Source organism: Sturnira hondurensis, unplaced genomic scaffold, assembly GCF_014824575.4.
Source record: "Sturnira hondurensis isolate 20B ecotype Veracruz unplaced genomic scaffold, ASM1482457v3 Scaffold0007406, whole genome shotgun sequence".
Taxonomy (NCBI): Eukaryota; Metazoa; Chordata; class Mammalia; order Chiroptera; family Phyllostomidae; genus Sturnira; species Sturnira hondurensis.
This window is the reverse complement of record NW_028080037.1, coordinates 15,798,364-15,820,203: the sequence shown is the minus strand read 5'-3', so window position 1 is coordinate 15,820,203 and position 21,840 is coordinate 15,798,364. Positions and strand designations below refer to the sequence as shown.

The following is a 21,840-nucleotide window of genomic DNA, read 5'->3' as shown; positions in this document are numbered from 1 at the left end:
TTAGAAACAGTCTCAAGTGTATCCCAGCCCGACTGAATCAGAACCTGCACTTGAATAAGACGCCTGGTGATTGCACCATGACTACATTTTTATAAGGGAGCTTAAAGCTGGAGAAGCCCCTCACCAAGACCCCACTTCTTGCAGAAGCCCTCTCTGCCAAGCAGCAGCCCCTGCCTCCCACCACGCCAGGGCAGCCAGCTGTCTTCAGTGCTCATCTCTCAAATTACAGTGTCTCTTGCATGTGCTTGTCTGTTTCTGTGTCTGTCTTCAGTTGTAGACCAGGGGCTCCCCCCCACAGGCTGCAGACCATGTCCTTGTGTTCCCCATGCTGTGTAATTTGGCCTATGTCCGGAGCTTAAAAAATGTCATTTGTCACCGCTCATAATCTCTGAAGTCCTTGTGATTTTAAACTTTAATAACTAACTTTAACAATAACTATCTTTAATAGTCAGCTTTTGGGGGGAATTTTATTTATTTATTTTAGAGAGATGGGGAAGAGAGGGAGAAAGAGAGGGAGTGAAACATCAATGTGTGGTTGCCTCCAGCACACCCCATACTGGGGATATGGCCTGCAACCCAGGCATGTGCCCTGACTGGGAATTGAACCAGCGATGCTTTGGTTCACAAGCCTGCCCTCAATCCACTGAGCTACATCAGCCAGGGCCTAATAGTTAACTTTAACTTTAATAGTGACTAACTTAAATGACAGTTTCAATAACTTTAAATACCTAACAGTTTTATTAACTTCAATAACAAAAACTATAATCACTAATTTTAATGACTAACCCAGATACCTGTGAGCTATACCTAAAAGCATGATAATTTAGGTTACTCTTCTTACACATTTGAATCCAGATACTTTGAACACTGTATGTATGCATTTAACTTTTGTCATATTTAAAATATAATAAAATTTATATTTTGCAACGGAAACTTTCAAATATATACAAAAGTAGGAAAGAATAATGAGCCCATCACCCTGCATCAACAAATGTTCACTTTAAAATAAAACATTCTTACCCTGGCTGGTGTAGTTCAGTGGATAGAGCAAGGGCCTTCGAACCAAAGGATCACAGTTCGATTCCCAGTCAGAGCACATGCCTCGGTTGCAGGCCAGTTCCCAGAGCAGGGGACACATGAGAGGCAACCATACATTGATATTTCTCTCCCTCGCTCCTTCCCTTACCCTCTAAAGATAAATAAAATCTTTTAAAAAATCCATTTAACACCCCCCCCAAATTCTCATTTCATCTATTTCCCTCACGCCCATCTACTCACTTTTTGGAGGACTGGGCCATTTCAAAACAAATCCCAGATACATTATTATTTCAACCACAAATATTTCAGTATGCATCTATAATCTAAGAGAATTTTATTGGACCTAATCAAATTAATAGTGATTCCTTAATATAATCTTATAGTCTGTATTCAAACTTTGCTAATTATTTCAAAGATGAATTTTTATAGTTGAGTTTATAGAAATCAAGTGAACGTTTTATAGCAAACAAAAAAGAGCTCCCAGGAATGAGAAGGTAAATTTCTCACACCTGTGGCCCAAATTAACTATGTTTGAAAAAATTATATTAGCCTTTAATGCCATTTGCAGGTTCCCCTTCCCACTCACAGCTAGATTATTTATTTAAAAAAAAAACTGTTATAAAGAATCCATAGGTAAAATAGAGCAAAGCAAAAGCAATACCGAGGTCCATACAAGCGTGTCCCTCAAAAGCAGTGAAACAAATAGGAATTGTAATGGTGAGGATGGTTTTTTATAAAAGAGAGATATACAAAAAATAGATTTTAAGCCAGATGACTTCCCCCTCAATAGCCAAATAGCCAGCAGGCCTTACAGACTTAGAGAGTGGAATCTAGAGGGATGATAAATTTCCTGATGCTATTTGCTTTTAAAATCTGTACTACTTTTGCCTGCACTGAAAACTTGGGGCTTCTGAGAAACACGTTGGTAGAAGTGGCTTGAAGACCAAATGCAACGATCTCAGAGTTGTTCTCCTCTTACCAGTGAGTTCTGCTCTGTGCTCCATAGGTCAAGGGCACCGCTCCAACTTCTCTTAGCCCCCCTTTGGAGTCGTCCTTCATCTAGGCCCCCCTGCTGGTTCAGCTCTCTACGTAACACGCCGAGGGGCAGAGATTCCGGCCTCCACACAATGGCCCACCATTCAACCACATTCTGCTTTGTTCCTAAACATTCACTCCCCCTGGCTCCTGCTGGGTCTGTTATATTCAGATATAAACTGTCCAAGGATCTGATCATGTCACAGGCCTTTTCCTGTATGACAAGTTCAATGCTAATCATGAATAGTGGGCTTCACACAGAGGGTTAGTATTATTCATGAAAATTATGACTCCATGTCCAAAAATAGGGCAAAGCGAAAACAGACAGGCTGTATCTCAGCTGAGTCCACGAGTCAGTTACCAAGGTCTCTGCTGCCAACATCACAGGAGTTTCCTCAACGATGTTGATCAGACACACTGGACACATGGTGTTCTGCTGGACTCAAGGTTTGAGGCTCGGCCTGATGGGGCACCCTGGCGCCCACAGGGTGAGCGTGAGGCTTTTTCAAAGAACCAAAGCCAGTCACTCCCTACCCCCTCAAACTAAGTGCTCCCCAGTTCTTGCTCCCAATTTCTTTAAGTCTCCCTACCCAGAGCATTTCAAGGCCAGCATTAGAAGCTTTGAGAGGGTTACCAAAGGGACATAAAAAATAAAATAATATTAAATTTTCCTTTTTTGGAATAGCAAGGCACAGCCAACAAATATTATGAACTGGGGGGTGCTGGGTAGCTTGTATCAATTTTGTTCTAATTCTGTCTCCTGAAACTTAGTTTTCGGTGACCACGTGAGTCAGCTCCTATTGGCCCAAATTATATTTTATAAATGCAAGTTGAGGATTATCTTTCCAAATAAAAGCAACCAGATTGAATCCCTTCTTTGCCATTCCTGAGAGAATGACATAGGCTGGTACTAAAAGACTATCTTTGTGTAGAACAAATGGACCGAGGAAAATCTGCTTTCCTTTCCCCCTGCCCCTTTCTTTTTACATAACTAGAGCCAAACGAGATGTTTTTCATTTTAAAAATCTGATTAAGCAGACTGAGCAGAAGCCCTTTCTTCTGGGCTTCGCTGTTTTCTCAGTTCTGGGACTGAACCAAGACATACGCAGGTTGGAAGGACAGCGAAGCTAGGGCCTCGCTGCCAGGCAGTGGCGACACCTGGAAGGATAACTTCTGACAGGTGAGGACTGGGCCTGCAGCACCAGTTTAGAAGGGGCCCTTTCCCCTTGAGGCATAAGAATCGGACTATTGGCCGGGGGCACGAGTGAGGGGGTCCCAGGGTCCATGCCAACCACTCTATATATGCTGTGTACACAGGCTCCTGGCCTGAGGGACGAGAAACACGGCAGGGCAAGGAGTAGGTATTTAATAATAATGAAAAATAATTATTAATAATGAAATAATAATAATAATGAAATAATAATGAAAAACAGCCCAGGTGGAATTATTATGAATGAGCGTCCTGCCCTTCAACTCTAGGAACCGAGAAACCCTGCTCCTTTGGCGTATTTAAAAAGGTACTTCGAACACTACATAGGTAAGCTCTTTAGTACCGTATTTAATTTTGGCTCCGTACTTTAAATCTTCCTACAATACTGTTTTAAAGTACCTTGCTAAGACTCCCTGTGACATCATACATTTCCTGGGGGTCAAGGTATCTTCCTGCTTTTGTATCTTGTATATCATGAACACCGAGTGTAGGCATAACGAGTGAACGGTTAGAAAACAGGCCTCACAGTGAAAGACTGAGGACGTTTGTTTTTTGTTTGTTAGTGAAAAGGGACAAGTTGTAAGTTTCCATAGTCAAACAACAGAACCTCTTTAAGATAATGTGAGGAAAAGAGCTATGACATTAGCTTTGGGGGGCATTTAATTAGATATTTACGGAAAATCAGTTTTCAGGGGACACGACACATTAAATCCAAATAATAAGTAATGTCATAGCTTAGTTTTACTGTCTTTGTTCATTCTAAAAAAAAAGTATCATTCACAAAAGTACAAGGCGTTTTCCCTGGCTTGCTACGGAGCTACTGTTGCCATCTCTGTCGATGAAGGAAGAAGCATGAGGAAATGGAGTAGAAGCAGAAATTCTGGTTGAGCTTATCCACCAAGGAAATGGGGTCCTGAGGGAGCCAGACATTCCCATTTCTGAAAAGTTCAACAAGCAAAGTGAAAATCCTCAGGCCAGGATGGCTTCTCCTCTCTCCTGCCTCATGCAATCCACCTGCCTGAACTACCTCCGGCCCTCCGGCCGTGGCCTTCCCACTCTGCACTCCTAGTGCCCCGAAGCCTGCAGGTGGGGCATCAGAGTCTTACTCTGGCAGGCGGGGATCTCGCAGTACTTCCAGTAGACACCGTCCTCGTGCTCCGCCACATAGCACCAGGGGCTCACATCTCCATCCGGGTTTCTGTCGGGGAAAAGGACATAGTGGTCACACTTCCATCATTTCACGTCCACTGTCTCATTGCCTTTTTTCAGTTTTACTGAAGAGGGAAACTTCAGCTTCTGTCATTTTTCATAACTGGTATATAGCTCAGTGCCACCTCTTATGAAGGAAAAGTTCATACCACCCTTCTCCTCCAACATGTACTTCTGAGTCTGGGGGCAGGGAGGGGTGGGTAGGGAGGAAGCAAAGGTGACATGCAAATTACACGGCTTATACAAATTCCCTACAGTGTAAGTGGGACGACAGACCACTGTGCAAATCATGACAAACAGCACTGGCACCTTAAGAGGGAGTGTGGCAATCCCCACGGCTGAGGGGGCACAGGTCCCTTCTCTGCTGTGGATGAGAACGTGAGTGATGCAGATGGACAGGATGGCAATTCGGTAATTCGAGTCGAAGGCCTGTTACTTGGCGATTTCTGCTTTCATACTTTAAGGAAATCTTTACTTACAAAGGTATACATCACAGCATTTTTATAATATAAAAAGTTAGAAACAACAATTAAATTGGTTAAATAAATATGTTATAGCCATAAAAGGGAATGCTGGGCAGCTAGCCAACGCGTGGTGTGGAGACACATTTTATTAATGCGGAAAATTTACCTAAATAGTCTCCATTGACAAGCTTTCACCCAGATCAGGCTGCTCAACTTGTTTTGTAGAAATGGGTTCTTTATTTCTACATCAAAATCCTAACTTCTCAGAGAATTCGGAAGAAAATGAGACCAAAGAGCTTCAGTCAGAACCTGCGGCCTTGTAATCCTGGTACCAACTTCTGATACAACAATAATACTTTTAAAATGTTAATTTCATTCAGCCCTGGCTGCCGTGGCTCAGTGGATTGAGCGCTAGCCTGCGAACCAAAGGGTCGCTGGTTCGATTCCCAGTCAGGGCATATGCCTGGGTTGTGGGCCAGGTTCCTTGTTGTGGGGCACGCAAGAGGCAACCACACACTGATGTTCCTTTCCCATTCTTCCTCCCTCCCTTCCCCACTGTCTACAAATATATACAATATATTTTTTATAATAATAATTTTTTAAAATATTTTATTTATGTATCTTTAGAGAGGAAGGGAAGGAGAGAGAGAGAGAGAAATATCAATGCCTCTCATGTGTCCCCTGCTGAGAAATGGCCTGCAACCCAGGCATGTGCCATGACTGGGAATCGAACCGCGATCGTGTGGTTCGCAGGCCTGCGCTCAATCCACTGAGCTATACCAGCCAGGGCTAAAATCTTTTTTAAAAAAGAGATTAACTTCACATTTCTAAAAGAGTAGCTTGGCATACATGCCCTTAAGGCCCTTTCAACTCAGCGATGCCATGACAATAGTGGGCAACAGTGCAGAAAGGAACGAAAAAATGGCAGGGGTTACTGGACACACAGAACAGCCTCGCCTCTCTCCACTGCTTCCCAAGCTCCCTTTATTTAGACTCAGAACAGTGGAAACCTGACACTCCAGTTAGGCCGGAAACAGGCATAAAGACCCAGCAGCCGGAGCTTTGAGCAACCCCTATCAGGCCAGAGAGGGGGAAGCCTATTGTGTGGCCCGGAAGATAAGACACCCCAAAGCACAAAGGATCCTTTTATTTGTTGTGCCCAAAGGCAGGTGCCAGCGCCAATTCTGCTCCTCCTGTCTCCCTGTCTTCCCCCCTGACCCAGAAAAGGGCACCCATCACTCGCCATCTCTCGGACATCTCGGCTATGATGGGTCTGGAAACATCTCACCAGACAAACACAGTGTCGGATGTCAGCTGAGAAATCAAAGTAGGAGAACTTGTACAGAGCCCTTCTTTAAACAGTATTTCACTGTCATTCTCCTCCCTCTATTCAGTGTTCCGCTTTGATGTAGCATTTGGTAAAGACCTTAGAAAACAACTGTTTGTTATCAATGTCAAAACCGCTCTGAAAAGCATCAGAATAGCTTAATAAAGAACAATCAAATGCATCTTTGACTTCACTGCTGTGCTAAAAACAAAAGGCCCAGACTCTCTGATGTGAGAACAATCAACAATTTCAGCTTCTCTTTTTGCAGGATAAGCTGGTAGTTCAGGTCTGGAACATTCCACACAATCAATGCAGGGGAGGGCTGCAGCCAGGCCAGGGCTAGGGAGGAAGGTAGCTAGCCTGGGTCACCCTGTGCACCCTGTGCATTTAATTTACTAGTGCATTTCTAGGAGTCTGTGGAGAGAACAGGGTAATGACCTATGAGAAAATTTTTTTTCATATAAATAAAACCTCATTGGAAATTTCAAATTTACCTTAAAGTCAACTCATCAACAGGAACTCTTCTGAGAAGACTTGTTTGGTAGAAAACAAGAGACACTTTGGAATAAGAATGTAGATAACTACATAAAAACAAAAAAATGAACGCTGGTTTTTCTTCCTAAATACTCTTTCCAACCTAAATATTTCTATGAATAGAAAAGCTAGGGGAAGGAAATAGATGAGAAAGGAAGTGGGGTTAAATTTTTAATTATGCAAAAAATTTTAATGAACATAAACTGTAAGAGAATTACTTAATGAGCATGTGTAACCTGAACAATAAAATACAGAAAACAGCAAAACGTGAAATAGCATATACACTAATTGTTACCTCTGGGAAGTCGGGCTTGGTGGGGGGGATTTGCAGGGAAAGAGGGAAAGGTAAATAAAAAATGTGGGACTTTAAACAATACATATTGTTTAAACTACATGTAGTTTTTGAGAATTTTTGGAGAAAAGCTTTTAATACTTTTATAGTAACAAACTAAAAAATAATGCCACAGGAGAAAAAAAAGCAGAGGAAAGAGCTGAGCGCACAGGAATCATAAACACAGACTGCAGGCCTGGCGACTTCAAGACAACCACAGGGCCCTGGAGTGTTAACAAAAGTACCAGAGAGAGCAAAAGGCAAACAGGGTGGCCTATGCAACGCAGGTAGCAATATGTTGGCTCAGCTGGGTCGACACGCCGTGGCTGAATTCCCAACATATTGGTAGAACCAGGGACACCACATGGCTCAAAGCGTAGCTTAGGGATCGTTCTTCCCTGCCCCAGTGGCTCAAGAGCCTGCCCTTGCACCTGTCTTAATAACAGTTAAATTCAACACATGGCTGAACCATGAGTCACATCACCAGGACCTTGGGTATAAATAGCTAAAACAAAGCTGTAACCAAAAGTGCTTGGAATTTTTGCCCTGATCCCTACAGACCAGTACTTTTTTTTTGCTTGTTTTGGATCACTAATAACTGAGAATCTGATCAAGGTCATGGCCAATCTCCCCAGAAAACTGCAAGTACTCATTGAAGCACCACAGGTCTTAGGTTAAGGGACCCTACTGGAGTCAGACAGGTGAAGAGCAGGGCAACACCTCAGTCTGTAGAGGGAAAAGCACAAATCTGAAGGCTGCCACTGCTGCCGGACAGAGGGCATCCTGGGCTGGCAGAGAGCGGGTTAATGCAGGGCAGCTTCTTTTGTTCAGAAGCAGAGGGACGTTTGGGCCACAGATGGTGCTTCAGCTTGACCGCCACATTCGCAGCAGCTTAAGAAGCTTTGCTGTCTGTGAGGGTACCCCGGTAGCAGGGCCAACTGAGAAAACCCCCCTCAAAGAGACATGTAAGTGGCAGACAGGAAAGCAGAGTTCTGAATCCAGTGTGAAAGCAACCCACGTGGAAAAGAGTGGTGGACTGTGTGTGTGGCTGTCTGTGCACAAGAGGTGTGAGAGACAGATTTTGAAAAACAGTAACAAGAAAGGCCTTCTGAGTTGGCCAAACAGATTTGTTTTTTAGAGCACTGTGCGGCCCCGTCTTACCTGCAATAGTTGTGCTCCCCCAGGCCCCCCTCCCCGTTGGGGTATTTCAGAGTGTTGTACGGGTGCTGGAAAGTCTCGTTCCAGAACAGGCATGGCTTCCCGCCTTGCAGTGCCGTCCAGTTCTGCGTTCCCCTATAATCTGCACCATTGGCTGTGAAACATTCTAGGAGAAAGAAAAGACAGTGCAAACTAATTTTCTGGCAACATCTGTGGTCTCCTCCCTCTCTGGTTGATGTTTGTTTTGCTTGGACCAGGCTGGAAATGGATAGCGTCTTGCTAGATCCTGGACATAGGAACATTAACACTGTGAGGGCTGAGTAAATCTGAACCGAGACACCCTCCAAATGCTGGGCTAATCTTGGCACTAGTGTGTCTATATACACTAGAACGTTTGCCCGTAAAGTATACAGATACCAACTAAGATATAAACAGGGCACAGAAATGTACTGAAGCCCATGAAGTGTGCCCCCAAATCCGGGAACCGTTGGTAACAGACATCCATGAGGAGTTCTGGGTGCTCGGAGGGGGTCACTGCTCCTGCCAGGGTCTCTGTGTGGTAACCAGAACCAGGGCACCAGCTGTAACTGAGCTCTCCCCTACAGTCTGAAAGGCTGCAATGATACTTGGATTTAATAAGACCATCGGGCACAGCAATGCTTTGGAATCCCAATCACACAAGTCTGGGAATGACTCACATTCCCTGGTAATGAAGAACAGTTCTCCGCACGCTGTTGGAGATAGAGGGGCGACCTAACAGTCAGTCAACAGCGGGGAGGAAACACCGGGTTGGCGTTTTCTCTCACGGGTTTCTGAAATTCCTCCCTGAACATGGCTTCAGATACATTTTGTACAGTGAACTAATACTCATAGGTGCAACGGTGCACTTCTAAAATCTTCTTCTCAGACTCTGGAGGGATGGGAACTGGGGCTGATAGGATTTCCCCCCACATATTGCATGCATTAAATTCACAGAGGTTCATGAGAAAGGCACAGTACAAAGAGCAATTTTTAAAAATTAGCTTAGTTGAAACTGACAGATAGAAGCACTTCAAACACTTCTTTAAGATGTATCACTAGGAACCTGACAATCTGGGGGGGTTACACTAACATTTAGAGCTTTACTTGTTCCCTCCCTGGGCACGCACTGACCCCAGCTTCCAGCACGGAGGGCCCCGTGGCAGCTCACGTGCCCATTCCAGCCTAGGCGTGAGCATACTGCAAACACATCTATATTCTACAAGATGCTTCTTTTAATATTTAGAAATCTATCCACAGGCCATGTACTCCCTTCCTGTACCCCTTTTCTCCCACTAGCTGGGCCCTGTGTTTTGACTGGAGTAGCATGGTTTTATGGACAAAATAATCTGGAATTCCAGGCTGCACAGAACACTCTAGTATTCAGTGGGACATTCACATGTTATGATGTGTGACACTTCATGTACCATGGCAACCAAACCCTCTACCAAGAGTCTGCAGATACAAAAAAGTTCAAAGGTAATTGAAGGAGGCAGCTCAGTGTAGCATGAAATACACTGAACCGAGAGACTAAGCCCTGGCTTTGCATCCTGGACCTGCTGCTGACCAGCTGTGTGACCTTGAATGAATCACCACCATCCACATCACCACTGATGCTTACGGAGTGTTTTACTGCCAGGCTCCGTTCTAAGTGCTTTATACACTCCAACTCACTGCTGAGTCAGTGAGGAGGGCGCTCGCCACACCCTGTACGGCCTCTGGTAGAGCCCCCGCCCCCCCATCGTCCTTGTTTTCCCCATCTCTCTCACTCCGCTTCCCACTCACCAGCAAACCCTGGTGACTGTCTTAAAATATATACCCTGAAGCCACCCTCTCCTCTCCGGCCTGGGTGGCACCACCTCAGTCCCCTTCACCATCCGAGGACAGTACAGCCTTGTTCAGGTCTCACGGTGGCCGCTTTTCTAGTTCTGCGACCTGTTGTCCTCTGGGAGACATGAGCACTGGGAACAGAACTCAAACCCTTCCACCTCGTCTGCAATGCTTCCCGGATGTGGCCCCGGCCACCCCGCCCCCCCCCCTTCCCCTAGTCACTTGCTGTGCTCCAGCAACACTGGTCCACCTTTAACTCTGTCAACACTCCACATGATGTCCTGCCCGAAATGTGATTCCCCCAATACTTGCCACAGCACACCACACATTACCTCCTCAGAAAAACCTTCCCCAACACCTCCACTCCCATCTTTCTGCCCTTACTTTGCTTGCTTCATAGGATTATATATTACTTGCTGGAGAGAGGAAGAGAGGCGGGGAGAGAGACTGAGTGTATGGGTGTGTGTATACCACACTAGAGCCCTTTCCCAAAGGGAGGGTTAGAGAGGGACCAGGGAAACTGTATTTCTATGAAGCTGCCCAGCTGATTCTGTTAACTAATCAGGCTCGAGAACCACCAGATTAGATAATTCTAAGAACATCAAGCCAATGGTAGCAATTAATGAACTTTTTTTTGGATTATTTTTATTAATTCTTGTTCAAGTACAGTTTTCCGTCCCCCACTCCCATCCCAGCCCACCCCCCACCCCCAATTACTGGAATTTTAATTGCTATGTATTATAACATCTTTTTTCTCCTATGAGTGGCTGAGGAGTAGCCCAGAAGCTAGAAATGCAGGTTTTTGCAACAGACGGTGACCTGCAGGGCGGTGGGGGGTGGGGGTGGGGGGGGGTCAATGTTCCCAGAGGCTCAGACAACCTGATCTGTGGCACAGAAGAACGCGGCAGCCACCCACACCCACGTCGGTCCTCATGCGAGGGGGTGAGGTGGCATCTGGAGAGGGGACGGGAACATGCAGGGTTGTCTGCTTTACTCAGTTTCTCCCAGACTCGACCTTGTTCTCCTTACCTTACACTAGGGAAACTGAGGAAATGGATGAGATTTTATGATTATTTTTTGAACAGACTTGCCCAGGGCATGTCAGTCATGAAAAAGTGCGAGAAAAACAAACTTGAGTTGTCTAGATGAAAGTTATGCGTGCATCTTGATTTCATCAGAACACCAGGGCGTGGTACTAGGTAATGAGAATACCGACTTCCTGACCTTCTGTTGCTATGAAACTGACATAAGCTTTGGCTAGATAGGCAAGGAGTGGCTTAAACCAATAAAAAGTAAAATACCACATGGCCAGCTGTATATTTATGCATTAAGTGGAAGCAAATGAGCAGGGGCAATAGATAGAATCTCCAGGGTATTATTCATCAGTCCATTCAACAAATACACAGTCAATACTTACGAGGCGCTGTTCGAAGCACTGGGTCTGCAGCGGTGGACAATGCATTCACGGAGCTTACAAGCTAATGGCAGACATGCTCATAAACGAATCAAAATTAACGTCACACTGTGAGAAGGGTTATAAGGAAAAATGAAGGGGCTGGAGATCCATTGGTGCAGGGTTTTCTGTTAGATGGGATGGGTCAGGAACGTCTCGGAGAAGAGGAGACGTTTGAGCAGAGGTGTGGATGAAGGGAGGGGGCAGACCACTAAAGTGAGGAGGGAAGAACGTTGACAGCCGAGGGCAACGCAGATGGAAACCCCCTCAAGCAGGACTGTGCCTGGCAGGCTTGGGGAACTGCAAGACACCTCCTCCACTCTGACTGAAGCAGGGCAGGTGGGGGGGAGGGGTGGGTGGGAAACGAAGAGGAGGAGGCAAGCAAGGCCAGGACAAGTAAGATCTTGAGGGCTGTTAGGTAAATTAGATTTTGGCTTTTGTTCTAAATGTGAGAGGAAGCCACTGGCGGGTTTTGAGCAGAGCCATGACACGATCTGACTTACTTATTAATGGAACTGTCTAGTTGCTGGGTGGATGAAGACTAGTAGAGAGGCAAGAACTCAGCAGGGAGACCGGGCAGGGTGAGCGGTTTCTGCAGAAGACAGGCTAGACGAGGAATCTGGGCTAGGGTGGTCGCTGGAGTGGTGAGAAGGGCCTGGAGTCTGGGTGTATTTTGAAGCTTGGGGTTGAATACAGGACCCCAGAGAAAGAGGAGTCAGGTTCAACAGCAGGGGTTTGGGCCTGAGCCACTGGGTGAGTGGTGATGCCGTTTACTGCAGTGGGGAGAACACAAGTGGGGTGCAGTATCTTGGGTTAGAACCAAGGGTTTGGTTTGGATCACTAAAGTTTTCCACGAAAATTGGAATAGGGATATAGAGTAAGCAGAACATTATATAAGCCTGGAGTTGAGGCACGAGGCTGAGGTTAGAGCTAGCCATGTGGTGGTGGCAGCACTTCCGCGTGGAGAGAACAGGACGGCGGTGTGTGGGGAGAGAAGACGTCTGGGCCCGAGCCTGGGGCCCTCCAACGTCCCAGGCTTGGAAAGAGGAGGGCCTGGCCATGATGGCGGGAAGTACAGCGGGGAGGTAAGAGAAAAGGTGAGAGAGTGCGTGGGTCTTGAAAGTCAAGGGGGAAGGTGGTTTGAAGAGGAAGGAATACTAAACTGTGAAAACTCAGGAACTTTCATTTCCTCCCTGTCTTCTCTAGCTAGATCCCAATGACTTCACAGAATTCATCTCTGTTCGACCTCACCTTTCCACCGAAAAATTCTAAATCTTTTGTTTTGGGGATTGAACGAAAACAGTTCAATATAAGCTTGGCAGAAACTTAGCAATACAACAGAAAATTTCCTTGCTAAAAACTTCCAAGGCTGGCATCAAAACACTCAGAAGATTAATTCTACCTTTCCAAGTGGGAAATTCTTCTTTTCCCCCCTCGGCAAAATCTTTCAAAGTATAGCAGATGGCATTTATTTTAAAAATTGGGCCCTGGCTGGCGTAGCTCAGTGGATTGAGCCCAGGCCTGCGAACCAGAGGATTGCGGTTCGATTCCCAGTCAGGGCACATGCCTGGGTTGCAGGCCAGTTTCCTGCAGGCCAACTCCCAGGAGGGGATGCACGAAAGGCAACCACACATTGACGTTTCTCTCCCTCTCTCCTTCCCCTCTAAAGACAAATAAATAAAATCTTTAAAAAAAATTGGGGGTGCTCATTTTATTAAAATTCTGAGGTAAGTAGAATCACAGCAGGGGATACAGATCCTCAGTTGAGAGTCATAAGCAAATGGTTTTAGTGCAGACTGTTTTCTGTACCTCCTGCTACTGTGCGCAAGGCCTGACTCCCCCTGGTAGTGAGATCTAGAGCAAGGACTCTGGGTGAAAGCTCAAACTCCTTCATGGCTAATAAAAACTAGCTGGGCCTGACTGGCATAGCTCAGTGGATTGGGCACAGGCCTGCGAACCAAAGGATCGCGGTTTGATTCCCAGTCAGGGCACATGCCTGGGTTGCAGGCCAGTTCCCAGCAGGGGACACACAAGAGGCAACCATACATTGATATTTCTCTCCCTCTCTTCTTCCCTTCCCCTCTAAAGATAAATAAATAAATAAAGAAAGAAAGAAACAAACTAGCTGGAGTTTTGCTTTTGTTTTTTTTTTTTATCATACAACTATTATTGTTTATTCTGCTTGGGATTTAGAATGGCTGGGTATAAAGAAAAGGCCAACTGACTAGTGGCATACGTATATTCTAAACTTTAATATCTATACTTCAAATCCCATAGGATCTCACATACATGCTGTATGTAAAATTATTTGAAGATTTCAATTAATTTACAGGCACAGCATGCAGAAGACCTGGAAATATTTCCAATCGTATTTTCCACATTATAGTTCTCAAAGACAGTCTATCTCTTAGTTTAACGGGAAACCGTTTAACGTTTATAAATTGCACCTACTGAACTAGAGGGTGGCAGCTAGTTCCTCATAAAGGGACAGAGGTTATTAAGCAGTGGAGGGGGCCTGGACCCACACCAACAGGGCTGCCTGACTGCAGAGCTGAGCATCATCACCTTCCTCAGGATGGAAGAGCCCTTGCTCACGGGTGGGGAAGAGCTCTGATGAGCGGGAGCGAGAGCTCTGGCCCGGGGTTGACCACTCCACTGCCTGGGTGCACAGCACATCCTTTCTGCAACTTGTGTTTATCTCTGAAACAAAGGGGGTTGACTGGATCTGGAGACCTAATTATTTTAGGGAGGTTATCAGGTCTAGACTAGAGAGAGGACCATTTCGAGATGGTGGGGAGGGGGGATTCTACACACGTAATACGTTGAGAATCATTCAAATAAAGAGGACATGACCCCAGTTAAGTAGTTTGCACTGTGCAGTTTCAGGAAATCACCTGGACACTTTGGGCCTCAGTTTCTTCACCTGTGACATGAGGGGATTTGAACCCTGCGGTCTCATTGTCTCTTCACTCCAATGTCAAGATTCTAAGGAAATAGAACTGAGGTTCAAAAGTCTGGGGTGACGTGACTACAAAGGATTGACACCCCATCCAGGTTTCAAATTCTCTAATTCTCCATGTTTCTCTAATGGGAGTGAGAATTCTAAAGTAACTCACCACTCATGTGGACCCTCCCTCCAAAAAGGCACTTAAGCACTCTTTTTGCTTAGAAGAAACTACATCTTCAACAAATAAATTGCAAAGAAAAAAGAAAAAGAGGGGAAACCTACAAGTTAATAGGGATTCAAGAGACACATCTGCTGACGTCCTGATTTGAACTGTAGAATACAGCAATGAGAACCACGGAAATCTGAACATCCATTGACTGGATATTTGATGATATGAAAGTATCACTGCTAATTTTTCTAAAGTTAATAAGGGTAGTAGTACTGTTATTATGTTTTATAAAGTTTTTATCATTTAGGGATACATACTAAAATATTTACAGATGAAATGATACAACATATGACATTCATTGTATCAAAATATTCTAGTTGAGGGAATGAAGGCGGTACAAATGAGATAATACTGGCCATGGTTGATCACTGTGGACGCGGAGAGACGGACACACAAGATTCCCTTATGCTCTTCTATTTTTGTGCATGTTCTAAATTTCCCATAATAAAAATGTTGTAAAGGACATCTTTTTTTTTTTAAAGATTTTACTTATTTATCTTTAGAGGGGAAGGGAAGGAGAGAGGGAAAGAAATATCAACGTATGGTTGCCTCTCGTGCATCCCCTGCTGGGAACTGGCCTGCAACCCAGGCATGTGCCCTGACTGGGAATTGAACCGCGATCGTGTGGTTCGCGGGCCTGCACTCAATCCAGCGAGCCACACCAGCCAGGGAAGGACATCTTGAAAATTGTTATTAATTAACATGTTGTTTTATAATTAATCTACCTTAGTTTCTTTTCGAGAACTATAAACAGCCCTGGCTGGTGTGGCTCGTGGATTGAGTGCTGACCTGCAAACCAGAGTCACCGGTTCGATTCCCAGTCAGGGGACATGGCTGGGTTGTGGGCTGGGTCCCCGCATGAGAGACAACCACACATTAATTATTCTCTCCCTCTCTCTCCCTCCCTTTCCTTCTCTCTAAAAATAAGTAAGTAAAATCTTTTAAAAAGGGAACTATAAACAAAATTAGTCATAAATTCAGTCATCTAAAATCAAGGTAGACACTCACATATCACATCCTTGGACTACATATTAACAGTTCAGATGACCATAGAACAAGCTATACTTTTGCCCAAAGTGGAAATGCCATAAAATAATCACTGTATTTTTTAAATTACCAGTAGTTTTTCCATTAAAATATCTTTTGGATATTCTTTCTCATTCAAGAAAACAGTGTCCTTAAAACCAGTAATAGAAAAAAGGCCAAGTTTTTTGAAGTCACTTTAACTAAAAAATCCATAGTTTGGGGTCCTGGCTGGTATAGCTCAGTGGATTGAGCGTGGGCCTGTGAATCAAAGGGTCACTGGTTCCATTCCCAGTCAGGGCACGTGCCTGGGTTGCAGGCCCGGTCCCCAGTATGGGGTATGTAAGAGGCAACCACACATTGACGTTTCTCTCCCTCTCTTTCTCCTTCCCTTCTCCTCTCTCTAAAAATAAATAAATAAAATCTTTAAAAAAATCTACACCTTTGGAAGGAAACTTGAGGTTTATCTCTTTGAATCCCCAGTTTATTCATCTCTATTAACAGATGAAATATTTAACTACTTAAAAGGCTGTTCCAAAAGTAAGCATAGAACTAGAGGTTTAAAATCAGAAGACCCATGAAAATACTTCAGTGAGGTGTACGTATTATTTATTATATAAAAATTTGAAAAACACACAATTATCGAGACAGAGAGGCCCAGAACGCAGTGCTGCTCGGGTATCACCGTTTGCCCGCTGGCTCACACCTTACAGGTACTTTCCCCGGCCCAGGCAGGGCCCACTGGACGTGGTGCAGTCCAAGCCTTTTAGAAACAGTCACCACGAATGGGCAGCAGTGCTTGAGGAATTTATACTTATCATTTAGGATATTAGAAACACATCCAATCAAGTTGAAATCCAAAAGGCAGGGGTTTTTTTGAGAAAGAAAAAAAATACAGATAGATTGGGCCAAGCCTCAGTGAAAGAATAGACTCATCAGAACTCTTAATGAATCGTGGATTTTACTGTCCATACCACCAGACCATTTTCTGTCACATTTTGGCGATGGTACCTCTCTTGATATAATAACGTATGAGTACAAATAGATCTACTTCAATCTTGAAAAAAAATTCACACCAGAAATAGTTTTCACATAAAGAAGCTGGAGCCCAGTGATCTGATGGGCACTAACTTAGTGCATCGTAAGCCAACCCTAAAGAAAACAAACCAAAAAAAACCCCTAGACAACTATTTGAAAGCACAGGATCTAGGATAGTTAGCACTGTATTCATAGAAACCAGGGGCTCGAAAACCAGCCCCAAGTGCCTGCTGCCACAGCTCTTACAAGACTTGGTGACCTTGAACTGTAACTGCTGAGGAAGAATCTGGCCCTGCTTCCACTAGCCTGTGAGTTTCTTGGTGAGATTCTTGAGCAACTCTCTCATCTCCGCACCCTTAACAACAACAGACCACACAGGACATGCCTGGCAAATGTTTGTTTAATCAGGGAAGCAGGTGTATGGGGAGCTGGAGGATGAAAAAAACAAAACAAAACACGACAGACATATTCAGAATGCCCTGTTTTCCTTATCATTTATGTCTCTAGGCTAGTAATCATGACTTACCTAGGGAAGTTTATGTAAATCAAGTATTTGAAAAGTAAGATACTTGCTATTTAAACCAGGGGAATCTTCTATTTAAAACAAAAATAAGCCTATGGTGAAGCCACGTGTAATAGGGAACAAGCAACACCTTTGCAACGAACATACATTTCTACATTCCGAGTTTGCTTTAAGCAGGAGGTACGTGGCTCAAACCTACCCTTTGCTTCGCCATCTCCGGAGCAACCCTATTTCACACCATCTGAAGCTCTCCATCAGTCTAAAAGGAGATCAAATAAGCTGACATAATCCAGCTTCTCGGCAAGTTCTATCAGTATTGTCTGTGCTCTATTTTTAAATTTTGATGGCTAGAGATTTCTCCAATAATGGTGTCCTGGAGGGCAGCCAACGCTCCATGGAAGCCAGCTTCTGTCTGAGCTGTTCAGCTGCCCTTGGTTGGTATGAGATGGCCACATAATACAAGAGTTCTTGGGTGGGGGGCTGACTGCCAGGTACAAAGCACATCTATGTCTTTAAAGTAAAACCTGAAACAACAGAGTTGTAATCTTCTATGAAACGGCTCAGGGATCTCTCCTAATCAGAGATATTGGGCATGTAGTAGGCATCTGATAAGCACTTGTTAGCTGGTCTCAAGATAAAAATGGCTTAAGTGGCGTGTTTCCAAGTGCTGACCAGGGAGTCGGTTTGGAGCCGAAGGAAAGACTCAGTGGTAGATGTGACCCGCACACAAGAACAAGCAGTGTGGTCATCTATAGCCACCCAGAGCAATAAGGGTGGCCATGGCCAAGTTTGATTTGACACACAAAAGTTTAAAGTTCCACGGATGTAGACTAGGGTTGCCAGATTTCGCAAATGGAAATACAGGATGCCCCGTTCAATCTGAATTTTAGATAAACAAAGAATCACTTTTTAAGATGTTTAAGTATTCATTGCATGAGACAGACTTACACATAAAAAAAAAAGATTCACTGTTTATCTGAAATTCCAATTTAACTAAGTGTCCCGGATTTAATCTGGCAATCTTAGTCTAGACAGTAGAAACAGATGGTGAATCACAGATCTCCCGATTCCATCAAATTCCTGAAACACTGTTTACAAAAATGCTTAATGACTGCGAACCAGAGGATCTCGGTTCGATACCCAGTCAGGGCACATGCCTGGGTTGTAGTCCAGTTCCCTGCAGGCCAACTCCCAGCAGGGGACGCACAAAAGGCAACCATACATTGACGTTTCTCTCCCCCTCTCCTTCCCCTCTAAAGATAAATAAATAAATAAAATCTTTAAAAAAATGCTTAATGAGCTTTAATATGGATAATGAAGAATCACTTTCTTGAGTGAAAAAGTGATATTGATCAGAGTTGCCTACTCTTGGGACACACGGAAGGGAAGGACAAAGGAACAGTACAATCGGGACAGGGCTTCTCCACCTCAGCACTTCTGACACTTGGGCAGGGCCGTTCTCTGCCGTGGGGCTGCCCTGTGCATTCCAGGATGTTTGGCAGTATCTCTGGCCTCTACCGGCTAGACGCCAGCAGCACATCCCACCCTACCCCGAGCTGTGACCACCAAAAATGTATCCAGATATTGCCAAATGTCCCCTGGGAACAGAATCTCCTTTGGTTGAAACCACTTAATTAGAAGCAATGGCCAAGTGAACAGAAAGTGTCATATCCATTTATCAGCGGTCAGATAACAAAGATTCTTCTCCAGGGAGAGATTTTCACCTTGCCTCGGGACCCTCCGAGCCCCTGGCGAGGAGGAGAAGGCCTCGTCACTTCAGCTACGACCAGGAGAAACCCTTGGCTACCAGAAGCGCTCAAGAAGGCTCTTGGGTGAGCCGCGCCGCCGGAGCTCCGCAGGGCAGCGCACACATCACAGCACGCAGGGCGTCGCACCCAGCCTTTGAAGACGTTCCTTTTAACTTAACCTCCCCTCCAACTAAACTTTTCCCAAATCTCTTCCTGCCATTTGGAAGTTGAGTGAGTCTCAGCTGAAAAGGCCTGTATATACGAGGTGCAGATGGCAGCAGTTACGGCCCTCACCAGATGCTGCAGCCTCTAATTTGATTGAAAGGATATAATTAGACAACAGAAACACTTTAATGAAAGAGCAAAACATGGAGGGAGGGAAGGATTGAGGGCCCTTAACTGATGCCAAAACACCCACCAGTAATAGAGGCTTTGAGTCTGGGGAAAGGGAAGGGGAAAGCCCCTTAAAAGGACAGTCCCCATCCTGTTTATTTCCCCACAGAAATAGGAATAGGGATTTTATTATTGTAGATTTCCACTGTATTTTATGTGGGAACAATCTGATTAAAACCAGAAGGGTCTTCGGAAGAACATCAAAGCAAAACAAATATGGCTTCTGTGGTCATTATTAAAAATATTTTTACCAGCCCAATAATTTTCTTTGAAGATGAATTTTTATAGATTGAGCAGCAGCAAGTAATTTACATACTGTGATGGCACTGGTTAACAAACCCTACTATTCTAGAGAACTACTTAGTCGCCACACTTTCATCCAATTTTAGGGCACCAAGGAGCATGGGCCGCCATCTAACCTGTGTTTGGGAGGAAACCACGCAGTCCTATATGCTGATGCGGCAACTATTCTGAATCATCGTTAAAAGTTGCCTGTGCTGTTTTTACCACTTGCTAGCTTTCAGACTTTGAGTATGAGTATAATGTTCTGGTTCTAACCAAGAAGCTGACCAAACTGAAAGAAATCCAGCCCTCAAAACCTGAAGTTACTAATGTGCTGTGACACTCGAGTTTGGAAGCCGCTGCAGCCTCCTCAGCCACTAGAAGTGAGGCCCCGCCCTTGCGGTAAATTGAACAATAAAAGTTTAATGCTTTGTCAGGGATTAAACCAGTGGCAAAAGAAACTAGACACTGGGCCCCGCTAAAGGGCAGCCCTGAGTGGGTCCTGTCATCACTGGGTAGGGGAGAGGGAACCTTGTGTGTGAGGTGGCCTAAAATCTTTTGTCTGCTAGGTGCTTCCTATCACTCAACTTTATTCCTCTTCCAACTGGTGCAAGTTCAGGCTAGGGAGATGTTTACCTAGAAAGAAAATTAAAAGTGGTGGGGGGGAACCCTGGCTGGGTAGCTCCGTTGGATAGAGCATTGTACTGATTTGCCAAGATTGTGGGTTCGATCCCCAGTCAGGGCACATACAAGAATCAGCCAATGAATGCACAAATAAGTGGAACAACAAATCAATGTCTCTCTTTCTCGCTCTTGTTCTCTTTCTCCTTTCTTCTATCTAAAATCAATAATTAAAAAAAAAGCAGGGCAGAGGTGGACGCTTCCTCAGAGGAGGAGAAGGCAAGTTTCTCTGGAGTGGCTATCTTTGAATAGTACGAATACCCTCATGGCATTTTTACAATGGCCTCCTTCCTTTCCCCTTTCAGTCCGAATCCAGGACAGTATCTCAGAGGTGAGGTCTGGAGAAGTTTTGCTATCTTGACATGACGACTCTGAAGACAACAGAGAGAGAGAAAGAGAAAGAAACAGGCTTTTCCTCCTAAACTAACACTTCCACGTTCCAGCCAGAGTCCTGAGGTCTAACAGAATACGGAAGGAATGTCCTGTATTGTTCTCTGGGACTGCAGAGCGAGACAGCCAAACAGGGCCTTGAGGAAATCTCACTTCTGAACCTGTCCAGGTAGTTCTCCAAGGGACGCATTCACTTCCTCCTCTGTTGTCCTTATTCAGGAGGCAGAAACTCCGAAGAAAAGCTACAGACCCAAACTTCCACCCTCTCTCAAGTGTTTTGTATTAACTGTCCCACAGTACAAACACAATCAAGTTGGTATGTTTGAATGTTTCATGCTGTTTTTTCAAAAATGTTTTAATTAAAACAAAACAGTCAGCCAGGCCAAGCACATTGTTGTTTTTTAAGGGGAACTTTAAAAATGACAATAGAACCATGGAAATAAAATTCAACTGTTTAGGAAAGTCGCAGAAGTTTGTTTTCTCCTTCCCTTTTGTCCTGGCTGTTTTTCCAAGTCTCAGAGCTGATGCCACCTGCTCCTGGGCCTTTTCTCTGAGAAACAGACATCTCAGCGGCTCGTTCCCAGCAACATCTGCGTAGCTGAACGAACCATGGGCCGGTTCCAAGGCAGGCACTATTTTCTTTACGTAGTGAACACTGAGCCGTACTGAATTTCTTTTTAAAGCATTTTTAAAGGTCTTTTTAAAGGCCCACATACATGCACATGAACTTCTCCTGCCCCCGCCCAACATGTATCTTGTAAAAAAAATTTTGGTAAAATATACGTAACGTAAAACTTACCATTGTAATTATTTCTCCCATATGTCTTTTAAAGTCGGTGAACAGTAAAAGGTTCATTCATTCACTAAAGTCAAACCTTCCTGTCACCTTTCCAGACCAGTGAAAAGATCAGTACGTAGGCCCTCCCGTGGGACTTGGCAAAGCACAGCCTGGGGGCTGAACCTGGCCCTGTGCCTGATT

General features: G+C 44.6%; 1 protein-coding gene across 2 annotated transcripts in view; it reads right to left on the bottom strand.

Annotated features, from left to right (window-relative positions):
* Window positions 1-21,840, bottom strand: part of KREMEN1 (kringle containing transmembrane protein 1) — a 58,914-nt gene that overhangs the window by 33,195 nt on the left and 3,879 nt on the right. For both annotated transcript variants that reach the window (XM_037052422.1, XM_037052423.1), the window contains exons 2-3: window positions 8,310-8,472; window positions 4,390-4,481 (exon numbers count right to left, since the gene is read on the bottom strand). In XM_037052422.1, the coding sequence (XP_036908317.1) occupies window positions 4,390-4,481; window positions 8,310-8,472 (255 nt within the window). The remainder of the gene's footprint in view (window positions 1-4,389; window positions 4,482-8,309; window positions 8,473-21,840) is intronic.